Source organism: Mus caroli, unplaced genomic scaffold (assembly GCF_978045245.1).
Source record: "Mus caroli unplaced genomic scaffold, Mus_caroli_1 scaffold_3, whole genome shotgun sequence".
NCBI classification, from domain to species: Eukaryota; Metazoa; Chordata; class Mammalia; order Rodentia; family Muridae; genus Mus; species Mus caroli.
Window position 1 is genome coordinate 7,704,725 of NW_028227258.1, and position 12,380 is coordinate 7,717,104.

Genomic DNA, 12,380 nt, shown 5'->3' on the forward strand with positions numbered 1-12,380 from the left:
CCCCCGTCTCTAGTTCATGGGCCCCATACCCAGCATCCCTTAGTGTTTGGTGTTGTTTTTGAAATTATATTTTAATTGTGACATTCTCCCCTTTCTTCCCAGCAAACCCTCCCAATGCCCTTCTTCACTCCTTCAGATTTATGGCCTCTTTTTAAATCACTTGTTATTACATGCATATCTGTATTTGTATATTCATATATATGTTCCTAAACATAACCCGTTGAGCTTATATAACTTGTATGTATGTTGCTTGTATGTGTGTATGTTTTCAGGGTTAACCATACACTGATGCTCTTTTCAGACACACCAGAAGAGGGCACTGGATCCCATTACTGATGGTTGTGAGTCACCATGTGGTTGCTGGGAACTGAATTCAGAACCTCTAGAAGAGCAGTCGGTCAACGCTCTTAACCTCTGTGCCATCTCTCCACCCCTGCAACCCTTACTTTAAAGGTGAAAAATGCCTAGAAATACAAGGAACAGTGACTGGAGACTCTTCCCTTGCTTTGTGTTTGTACCTACTATATTACAGTTGTACTCTAAGTCTTGATGGCAAATAGTTATAAGCTATTTGCCTTTATTGATTCATTCCAAAGCCTTAACATTGCTTCTGTGTGAATTGTGATGTTTGTCTAATTTGAAAGAAGGCTGAAGGTACAGCTCAGTGGTCGAGTGCTCACTCAATACACGTGGGGTCCAGGGTTTGAATCCCAGGACCGTAAAATACAACTAAAACAGGTTGGGAACAGACCCAGTTGATTCAGGATAAACACAGCAGGAATTCATATACATATTTACAAATCTTGAGTTTCTAGTAATCCCAGATTTAGATTTCAAAACTTAGCCTATCTTGATTTCCACCAACTGTTGGCTGCCAGAAGTATTCCCAACCAAAAGAGTTTTCCACGTTTTGAAGGTCAGAAACCTGTCTCCGAAGCCGGGGTTGGTGGTGCACGCCTTTAATCCCAGCAGAGGAGGCAGAGGCAGGCGGATTTCTGTGTTTGAGGCCAGCCTGGTCTACAAAGTGAGTTCCAGGACAGCCAGGGCTATACAGAGAAACCCTGTCTTGAAAAACTAAAAAAAAAAAAAAAAAAGCCTAAGGCCTGCTAGTTCTGTTTGAGAAGAAGCTAAGCAGCCCCACTCCCTCCCTTTCCATCAGCAAACGCTGTGGCCTTTCATCTTGGTTCTGCAGACCCCTCTTCCTCTGTCTCCTGTCTCCTCCCTCACCGCGATTGTCTATGTGCAACACTTGAGCTAAGTCAAAGGAACTGCAATCAGGACATAGTGTGCCACTACTCTGTCCAAGATCCCCTCGTGGCTCCGTGTCTTAGAGTGGAATCAGAATTCCTATGTTGCCCACCAGAACATCGGCATGTCAGCTCCTGCCCACCTTGCTGCCATTATTTTACCAGTCATGTCTTAGACTTCACCCACACGAGCCTCCTTATTTTTCCTAGCACTTGTTAGATAGGATCCTTCTGTGGAGCAGTTCTTTCCCAGGTATTCACGTCGTAAACTCTTTACATAGCTCTCTGCCTCCTGGGGTGGAGATAGGGCTCTTTTCATTCATGTAAACTGTGTGTGGGTGCTGAGTCCTCTGTGGTGATAAACCGTAGTAGAACCTTTAAGCCCTTTCGGGGAGGGGCTGCTAGGGCTGAGGAGAGAATTCAGTCAGAAAAGTGCCTGCCTTGCCATCATGAGGACCCAAGATCAGCTCTCATTACCTAGTGTACAGATGCCAGGCATGGCAGCGCTCACTTGGGGAGGAGGAGGCAGGACATCCCTGTAGCTGGCTGTTCAGCCTGACTAACTGAGCTCCAGGCCAGTCAGAGACTCAAGAAGGCGGATGCTCTTCCTAAGCAAACAGCACCTAAAGTGTTCTCTGGCCTCCACATGCACACATGTGCATCCGCACGCATTTTAATACATGCATGCATACACACCACACATGTGCAAAACAAAGAAGCACCGGCATCTACAGTGGCCATTAGCGGCCCCTCCTACACCACGCCTTCCCATCTCTATATGTGATCTCTCCCACAAATTCTGTGCTAACGGGTGCCACCTGAACCCATGTCCACATCATGCTCAAGCCAATCCCACCACCACGTTCTAGAATAATGAGCGAAGTAAACCATGAGTAACTGTGGAGTTACACAGCCTCGGGTGGCTTGTTACAGTAAGAGAAGCACTAATGGGCTGCCTCCTATTGAAGCCCGGGCTGTCCTTGAGACTCGCAGGAGACTGGCCATCGAGAGACACAGCCTAATTCCCAGGTGCGCTTCTATCCTCCTCCATCAGGAGTCTGTGTTCCTTGAGAGCAGGAGTGCCTGCTGTCACTGCAGTCGGATGTCTGTGACTGGTCATGTTGAATGGATGATGGAATACTGGGGACAGGCAGCCTTTCTGTGCTCCGTGTCACAGTCATCCTTTCTACGGCTGGAAGATTCTCACAACGGAAGGGACAATGGCTTTACTGAGCTCAGTTCCAGGTCACAGTCCATCATTTTGGGTTACTCATAGCCATGTTCACGGTCAAAAGCAGAGAAAGATAGGGGACCAGATGTGGTGATCCAGAGTTAATCACAGCCAAGGCCAGCCTGGACTACATACCCAGCTCCAGGCCAGCTAAGGTGCCATAGTGAGACCCTGTCTTTAAAGAAAAGGCAGAGTGAGTGAATGCATGTGTGTTTACCCACAGCCTCCTCCTCTTCCACACAGTCCAGGACTCAGAGCCAGGACAGAACAGAGTCCACCTGAAGGTGCATCTCGCCACCTAACGTACCCAATTAAGAGACAGGTGGACTGTATCACACATTCCCTCATTGAGACTCTTCCCAGCGGTTTTCAACCTTCCTAGTGCTGCGACTTTTAATACAGTTCCTCATGTCGTGACTCCCCAAAATAAAACTATTTTTGTTGCTGTTTCATAGCTGCAATTTTGCTACTGTTATGAATTATAATGTAAATGGTCTTACGTGACCCACAGATTGAGAACGTTCTAACATGTTCCACTGACAGTTACACTACTGGAGACACAGCGGGATGCTCTCCGTGTTTATGGAGAAAATGGACAGTTTTGCATGATCTGATGAGGCTATTGGGTAGAAATACAAATCTCATCCTTTAAAAATCAGAATAGAGAGCTGGAGAGATGGCTCAGCGGTTAAGAGCACCGATTGCTCTTCCAGAGGTCCTGAGTTCAATTCCCAGCAACCATATCATATGGTGGCTCATAACCATCTGTAATGAGATCTGATTCCCTCTTCTGCTGTGTCTGAAGGCAGCTACAGTGTACTCATAAAATGAATAAATTAATAAATCTTTTAAAAAGTGGGCCTAGCGAGGAGCTACCCTCAGAAGGGTAATTAGCTCTCATGGGTCTCCAGGTAGTTTTTTTTTTTTAAATCAGAATAAATATACAATTATAAGTGCACAGTGAGGAAGACTCCTCGAGCGTTGCAGTAGACATGGAGAGCGCTGGGAGGAGCTTCCAGGAGAGGAGCCCTTCAAACGAAGGGCTAAAGGGCGTCCTCAAGTTAGGCCAGGAGACCAGGAGACACGGGAAAGGGTCCTGTAGGGAGCTTGTATGGGGCTGTGAACAACATTCCCATGAATGGAACAGGTGAAGGTATTGAAGGGTGGAAGGGACCAGCCGGCCTCCAGACCTCCTATTGACATTTCCCTCCTGGTGATAGTGAGGGCTGGGATGGCAAACCACTATATTCAAGAGCAAAAACATCACCTGAGCTTTGGTCTGTCTGCTGATGGAATCAGAAGTGGTTTCCTTTGTCCCTGGGTCACCTACCTCGGTGCCTCTCATTTTTCTTTGAGGATTTCTGAGAGATGGCCTATTGAAGCCCGGGCTGTCCTCAGACTCTCTATAGTGAAGATTAGCTTTGGAACTCTGCTCGTGCCTTCCCCTCCTAAGTGCTGGGGTCCCCCTCCCTGCCCCCCGCCCCCCTCTGCTGCACTGGCTAACTTGTTTCACTAATGCTGTTTTTGTTGTGTGGCACTGGGAGGTGACCCCGGGGCCTTGTTTTGTGACACATACATGCTCCTCATAGAGCTATGGCTCCTCGGTTTGGTTGGTTGCTGTTGATGGAGTGAAGTGGGGCCTCTCTTTATCCAAACAGGCCTCAGCTGGGCTTGCCTCTCACGCTCCAGTGTAGTTTTCCTGGCAGGCTTGTGCCTAACACTCACGTCGTGCTTTTAGATGATGTGAGAGCGCAGATTTGTATTGCCTTCAGCTAAGGAAAGGTGAGCCGTTGAGTTAAGAGCAGACTCTTATCCCGCTACCTTGAGCGTCTTTTCCAGTCACCTCTCCTCGAGGTTAAGGAGGAGCGACAGACAGACTCAGCGTTTTCCCGCTGTCGCCCCATTCCTTCCGAAGGAAAGGGAAGCTGGCCAGAAGTCAGTGAGTTTTATGGGCTACTAGGGCAGGTAGAGAATCTGAGGGAAGCGGGCCGGCAGGTTGCCAGGAGGCAGCCTGCGGTGGCAGCCAGCGCCCCTCTTCTTTCTGGGTGACTCTCCACCCTCTGCTGCGCGGCGGTGGGGGTGGGGACTGGCCTGGTCCGGGAACAGCTGCAGCGGGCGCTGGGCCCGTCTGGAATGCGGGAGCCGCTGCACCAGGACTTTTATGGAAACTTGCTGCTGGCGCGCGGCGGCCAGCGGGCTCGGGCGGCGGGAGCGGCGGGGGCAGCGCGCAGAGCCCGACACGCAGCGCGGAGCGGGAGGAGCGGCGCCCCGGCGGCGGCAGGCGGGTAGGAGGGCTGGGCTGGGCTGGGCTGGGCGGACGCGGCGGGGCTCCGGGCCCTCGGGGTAGCCTGCGCTCGGCCGGAGCGGCCTGGGCTGCGGGGGTTCTGCTCCACCTGCATCTGGGCGGCTGAGTTTGGGGGAGAGTGTTTCCATGAGCCGAATGTGTGTACGCTCTCCGCCCGGGACCCCTAGGGTCTGAGCGGGCGAGTTCACCGTGGCACCCAACACGTGCCCACTGCGGACTCCGCCAGCTGTGGCACAGATTTTAAAGAAATTGCGGATGGGTCCTCGTGGAAGCGGGGAAATGAAGGATTTATTAGGCTGCCATGCCCGGCCTCCAAATTGTTCCCCAATGCCAAGACAGGGATACGCTTGGAGGTTGAGCAGCTAGCTCTAAAAGTCGGAGTAAAGGCTTCATATGTGGGATGTTCAAGTGTAATATAATACATATATGTCTATATACACGTGCATATGTACATACATACAGGCGTCTCTCTCTCTCTCTCTCTCTCTCTCTCTCTCTCTCTCTCTCTCTCTCGTGTGTGTGTGTGTGTGTGTGTGTGTGTGTGTGTGTGTCTGAAGAACGAGCAAATTGAGAGATCAGGTGATTGCTCAGTGGCTTGAGATAAGCGTTTTATTTTTAAGGCCACAATGTGGACAAGGAGTTGAGCGTAGATAACATGGTAAAAATAGCATATGGCATGCCCTCACAAAGTGACTACCCTTGGAAAAAGACAGACAGGCAGAGAAAAGAAGCCCCACGAAGAAATCACCTTTCTGACCCGGGCGTCATTCATCAACCAACTTTTGTATAGGAGCCGCGGCCCATTGCACGAATCTCAGAAGTATGTTCCCGGTATTGTGAAACGAAGTTTTTAGACTGTCTTGGTCACACGATATTGTGTGAACTACATAAAATTTCCCCCAATATTATTCATTTATATGTTGAACTGCCACTGTAAGAAAATCCAAATTGCATGTTTCTGGTTTTTTGTTTTGTTTGTTTTGCGTTTGGGTGTGTTTGTATGGGGAAAGTGCATAATTAACTGAAAGAAAGTCTTTTGTTTGTGCGTGGGGGCGGAGGTGGTAATATAAACAGATTTCATGCTGTGTAGTTGGTGCCTGCTAGGCAAGCTCTCTTGCTTCTAAGTTCTTTCCTTATCTATTTTACTAGGTTTTCCAGGCTAGCCTTGAACTCACTCGGTAGTACCGGCAGGCAGGACTGTGACCGTCCCAGCCTCCAGAGCAGTTGGAATTACAGGCCAGCACCCTGAGGCCCAGCTCAGCACTGTCCTTTGCCTGGTGCTTCTCAGGGCTCCTTTAAGGAGAGTTGTGTACGATTTTGTATTTTACCTGCAGCATTTGACTTGGAGAGCACAATGCAAAAGTGCGACACAATTATTTTAAATCTAGTTTTCCTTCTTGCAGCTTTTGATGCAATTCAGTTTTAATAGATTTCCAAAGAAGCAGAGGAGCAATTTTTCTGCTTACCTTAAAATGGAATCTGTGCTATTTTAGAAATTTTTGACATGTAAGGCTGATCATTGTCAAAATGTATGTCATTGTGAGAAGACTATATTTAGCATCAGGCAAGGAATGTACTATCTGGGTTTTGGAGAGGACTTTGCCCTGAAATCTCACTTGAAGCTTTAGATTGGGGCTTCATTTGTGAAAAGCATGGCAACTATGTGTGTACATTGTAGAGAGTAACTACATGCAGAGAGAGTTTGAGGCCAGCCTGGTCTACATAGCTAGTTTTAGGATAACCAGTGTATATAATAGAGACATAATAGTGAGATTTAGTTTGCTTAGAAAGCAAGTGCCTGAACTGACAGGCTCCATTTGTGGGGAGAAAGCTCTATTATCTTGAAAACCCCAAAAGAATAAAAAGTATTTAAAAACTCTATCAATTATACATGCCTATGAGAATGAAGTCAGTGGCTGTCAAACTGTGGACACGTGGAACCAAAGCCTGAATGTATAGAAGTCTCTGGGTGTCCTCATTGTGGAGCCAGAGCATCTTGGTTTCTTGTATCAGTCAGAGGAAAATGACGTCACCCACTAACAATCACGTGTTTCTCTTCTTACTTGACCAATCTGGCCCACATCACTTGTATACTTTCTGTTCTGGTCTTTCTTCTGTTTTTATAATTACATTTGAAGTTGTTACTTTTATTTTATTTTTTCTTTTCTTTTTATTTATTTATTTTTTTCAAGACAGGGTTTCTCTGTATAGCCCTGGCTGTCCTGAAACTCATTTTGTTGGCCAGGCTGGCCTCGAACTCAGAAATCAAGCCTGCCTCTGCCTCCCAAGTGCTGGGATTAAAGGCGTGCGCCACCACCGTCCGGCGTTACTTTTTAAAATGTTCACTGCGTAGTATGGCTTATTTTGTAGTAGTGTATTTTTTTATTTTTGTGTACATTTTGACTCCATGTATGTGTGCACTGTGTGCCTACAGTGTCCACACAGGTCAGGAGAAGGAGTCAAACCCCCTGGAACTGATCCTCTACAAAAGTCGTAAGCGCTCTTGACTGCTGAGCCATAGCTTTAGCCCTTTGGTATACATTTTGGTAATGGTGTTATTGTAGGCATGGAGATCAGTGCCTTGTACATCCATGGCTTGTTACCTGGTTGGTGCCTGTGGCAGTGTGCTTTCTACACTCTAGAATGGGTGGACTTAAACTGAGAAGTGTTCGTTATATATCATGATTTGTATCATAAAATTCACACACACACAGTTGAAAGCAGCGGGGGAAGCTGGGTATAGTGGCATATTTGATCCCAGCACTCTAGAGGCAGAAGCAGGATCTCTGTGAGTTCGAGGTCAGCCTGGTCTACAGAGTAATTCCAGGACAGCCAGAGAGACATAATAGATATTTCCTCAAAAACAAAACAACAACAAAACTCCTCCTTAGGTAGTGTTATGGGAGTGGGAGGAGGAAGCCACCGTAAATGGACTGAGGTGTGTCAGTCAGCTTGTTGCCTGGAGAAGGAAGACGGCCATGAACTGATAAACGAATGGAGTGATTTTAACTGTGAAACTCCGACCGCATGGGGAGAGGGTTAGAGAAAGCACTTCAAGAACCTCTCGTCTCACTTAGCTTTAGGAGTGATTCTTGTGACTCTTGAGCTTGCCCATTGTCTCAGTGTGTCGTAGTCCTCCGAGAGGAAAGCTTATAGTAGATTGGCCTGTGGCAATCTCTGTGGGTAATTTATCTTATTGTTGATGCAGGAGGGTCCCTAGGCAGGTGGTCCTGGGCTCTATAAAAAGCCAGCAAAGCATAAGCACTCCCTGAGGGTCTGTGACCTGGGTGGGTAAGTCAAATTCATCCCTTCATTCCCAGGTTGCTTTCAGTCAGACTGTTTCATCACAACAGAGTGAAACTAGAGTAGCCGTGAAAAGGAATCAGTTCTTCTCTACCTCCCTGTACCCCAATGACTTTTTAGCCAGAATTCCAGGTTCCCCATCCCGACTCTGGCCCTCGGGCGGTCTTCCATTTTAGATAGGCAAGGAAGCCCAGACCTCTCCAGCAGTTAGCACAGATCCTGAAGGTCCTGGCTGGCTTTGGTGATGGCTAGTGGAGTATGACCCTCCCCACTTTACTTCCTGCTATGTCAGCTGAGCGGTTAGCACAAGGCTGCTCTTGAAATAGTCCCCAGTTTTCCTTTAGTGGATAGTGGATCCCAGCGCAGCACTGTTTGTTATCTTGGCCTCTGTCCCCCGTGCTCAGGAGCTTGCCCTGTGTCCTGGCTGGTGTGTGAAACTCTAACAACATTGATGAGCATAGCAGGTTTAACTAACAAGGCTCCAGTGTGATAAATATACTTTGAAAAGTATTACTGCCATGTAAAGGAATAATGGTATAACAGTTACTACAGGAGAATGTCAAAGTAGGCTGCAATGTAAGTTTGCTGGGGGTTGGGCTCTATTTCACAATATGCCCTAGTTTGTGTTAGCTGTAAACTCAATGGCCTGGAGTCACCTGGAAAGAGTCTCAGGTGATCTTTATCAGGTTGGTCTGTGGCTTTGTCTGTGTGAGATTGTCTTAATTGGCCTAGGAGGACCCAGGTGGTCCTGGGCTGCATAAGGAAGCTGGCTAGGAACAGTGAGAGGCAGAGATGGGGCAGTGCCCACGTGCAGCCTTTCTTTACGGCTCCCACTCCTGCCCTTCTTGTGCTCCTGCACTGCTTCCCTTCAGTGGCCTTACGCAGATGTGAGCCAAATCGACTCTTTCCCTGCCCACCTTGGTTTTAGTCAGGGTTTTATTGCAGCAACAGAAGGACACCAGGACGGTAAGATCCAATTTCCTGCTTTTGAGCTGTGGTGAAGTATCTGACAGACTTTATAATGTACTTTTGTTTTCCTTTTACCAAAATACGGCCTTAGCTGTATTGTCCCAACTGGCCTTGAACCTGTGCTTCCTGCCTCATGCTTCTGAGGGCTGAGCTAGACATGCGCCATCCTACCTGTTAGTAATTTTCATGAATTAAATGAGGGACGGTTATATGTAAGTTTTTCTTTTCTTTTTTCTTTTCTTTTCTTTTCTTTTCTTTTCTTTTCTTTTCTTTTCTTTTCTTTTCTTTTCTTTTCTTTTGATCCAGGGTCTTGTGTAGCCTGAAGCTCACAGCAGTCTTCTGCCTCAGCATCCCCAGTGCTGCAATGACAGCTTTGCACTTGCTATAGCTGACTATGTTTTTATACAAGTGAAAATTGATAAACATTTATCCTTAAACTTTATGAAGTTCAAAACAAATTCATTGTTTCTTTCAAAAACTTAGGTTTTAACGCTTAACACCTATTTAACATTTATCTACATACTTAACTTTTCATTTAAAAGTTCCAACAAAGCCATTCGTGGCAGTCGACACTGTGATCTCACATTGGGGAGGATGAAGCAAGAGGACTGTAAATTACAAACCAGGACAGGCCTAATCTACAAAGAGAGTTCTAGGCCAGCCAGTGCTACAAAGTGAGACTTTGAAAGAAAAAAAAAAGAAATAGAAAGAGGCTGGAGAGATGGCTCAGCGGTTAGGAGAACTGACTGCTCTTCTAGAGGTCCTGAGTTCAGTTTCCAGCAACCACATGGTGGCTCACAACCATTTGTAATGAGATCTGATGCCCTCTCCTGGTGTCTCTGAAGAAGGCTACAGGCAGGGGCCTAAGACAAAGAATTTACTTGAATTCAGTGAAGAGAACCTGCCTGGCTGCCACTGTCTGGACACTTTTGCTCTCCTGAGATTATGTAACAATATGATCACCATTTGATTTCAGATTTGTTTTGCACATTGTTTGCTGCTGAAATGCTTTGGTTGCATATGTAAAATGTGAAGGAAAACAGGAAAAGGAGAGGTTAACCACAGGTCTGAGGACAAGTTATTCCAGGGAGGGGAAGAGGGTAGCTTGGTAAGGTTGAGTTCATACATGTGAAGCCCTGAGCTCATACAGCCTAGGAAACAATGAGCTGAGAGCTGGAAAGACTGTTCAGTTAGTGTGCAAGCATGTGCAAGCGTGAAGGCCGGTGTTCAAATCTCCAGAGCCCAAATAAAGCTATGGTAGATCTTGACATCAGTATCCCCAAAACTCCTAAAGGGAGATGGGAAGCAGACAAGGCAAGCCCATCCTTGAAGCTCATGGGCCAGGGAATATGGCACATGCAGCAGCCAACCAGAAAACCCACCTTAAACAAAGTAGAGGTGAGGACTGCCCGAGAACCTGTCCTTTGACACACACATGCATGGCACACACAAGACTGAATTCAAAGTTACAAATGTATACACACGCAGAATAAGATCTATGAGAAGTGTTACACCTAGAGTGCTGACCAGTTCTGTTCTGAAGGTTTCTTTTCTTGCTGTGAGAACCGTACCAGCACAGCAAGTGAGAGATGCCTGGGGCCTGCCACATGCTTGCGGGGAACTGAACCTGGGTCCTCTGCAAGAGCAGCTGAGCCATTTCTCCAGCTCGTGGCCTGGGGCCTGCCACATGCTTGCAGGGAACTGAACCTGGGTCCTCTGGAAGGGCAGCTGAGCCATTTCTACAGCTCGTGTCTTTGATAGTTCAAGGGCTTTGCCTGGGATTACATTCAGAACTTCATAGGATGGCATTGTTATGCTGCTGTTGCCCCCATATGGCAGCTATGGATATTGCACCTGGCTGTTCAGACTGCAAAAGTCACTTTAACAGTAAGACTTCTATGCTCCTAGATAGAAAGTCCTCTGGTATTCAGTTACTGGGTTACAAAATGAGTTTAAGCAAATTTTCCTTTAGCATTCTAAATATAATGAGATCTTAGCCTAAATCTTTACTTTCTAGAATGGGAATTGACTTGATTTGATAGCTTTAAGTTCAGTGACTCTCAAAAGGTGGTCTCAGGACCTGTCCTGTGTGGCTAAGGACATCCATCACCCTTATGCAGTTATGCAACCTGTGTGAGGTCATGTTTTCTCTATAAATTTTGATTAAGATGACATGTCGTAGTAATTTGAATGTAGAAGCAGATATAAGAATGTATTTCTCTTATTAGGCCAGATATAAAGAGGTTTTCAAACCTATGCCCACACTCATACACAAATAAGTGAATAAATACTTTTAATGAGAGCCTTATATTTTTTATAGTTCTATTGTATCCTATTAGATTTTCAGTTCTTTGAGAGCGTCTCCTGTTTGTCACTGTATAATAGAACCATGGAAATACCCTAACAGACTATAGAAAGATGCTCAGAGAACATTTCTGAATTTATACATATATTAGTTTGAAGATTTATTTTATATGTCTAGGCATTTTGCCTACACATGCATGTCTGTATATCACATGCATTTGGCCTATACATGTATGTCTGTGTACCACATGCATGCTTGGTGTTTGCAGAAATTAGAAAAGGGTGTTGGAGCCTCTGGAACTATAGTTAACAGATAGGCCGAAATCAGCCATGCAGGTGCTGGGAAGTGAACCCAGGTCCTCTGTAGCCACAAGCAGTGTATGAGTGCTGAGCCAGTTCTTCAGGATCCATGTTTATCTATTTTATCTTGCTTTTAAAGATTACTATGAGTGGGAGTAGGGTGTGCTGTGTGAAGGTCAGAAGATGACTATCTGGGGTCAGGTCTCTTTCCCATGGGGCACTATGCTACCAGTACCCTCAGGAATAGACTCTAGGAAAAAAAGGACAGAGAGGAAGGGGCTGTGTTAGAACCTGGATGAGAGCAGACTCCTGACTCTTGAGACTCAGGGCAAAAGAATCATTGCTAAGCATTACTGTGGAACTTTAAAGCTCTACCTTTACATTCCACAGAAACTAAATTAGAATATTTGCCCTATAGCAGAGATGGTAACTATGTTTTCATTGAACCTTGGCACCTATTGAAAAGGAGTTGATAATTTTAAAACAGTTGCCAAAGTTCCGGAGAAAAGTGAATTGTTGAGTGGATACTATCAATGTTATAGGCCATATATGACTACTGTGAGCTAGAAAACACGTGAACTGGTAAGCATGGTTATGTTGCAGTAAGTGCCTCTGCAATAGAAAGCAAGTTCCTGCTTGGGGACTTACCTGTTGCCTGGTACTATACAGAAGCTCAAAGTGGAAGATGGTAAAAATGAGACAAAGATTGTCACAACTATCT

The 12,380-nt window shown here is 46.2% G+C and overlaps 1 protein-coding gene across 6 annotated transcripts in view; it reads left to right on the forward strand.

Annotated features, from left to right (window-relative positions):
* Positions 1 to 4,558: 4,558 nt before the first annotated feature.
* Nexn (nexilin F-actin binding protein) overlaps positions 4,559 to 12,380 on the forward strand; it is a 29,114-nt gene continuing 21,292 nt past the window's right edge. For 3 of the 6 annotated variants that reach the window (XM_029475376.2, XM_085835397.1, XM_085835398.1), the window contains exon 1: positions 4,562 to 4,763. In XM_029475376.2, coding sequence (XP_029331236.2) covers positions 4,612 to 4,763 — 152 coding nt within the window. In that variant the 5' untranslated portion in view covers positions 4,562 to 4,611. Of the gene's footprint in view, positions 4,764 to 5,487; positions 5,604 to 12,380 lie in introns of those variants that run through there. The other 3 variants (XM_085835396.1, XM_085835399.1, XM_021158561.3) reach the window with 2 other exon arrangements.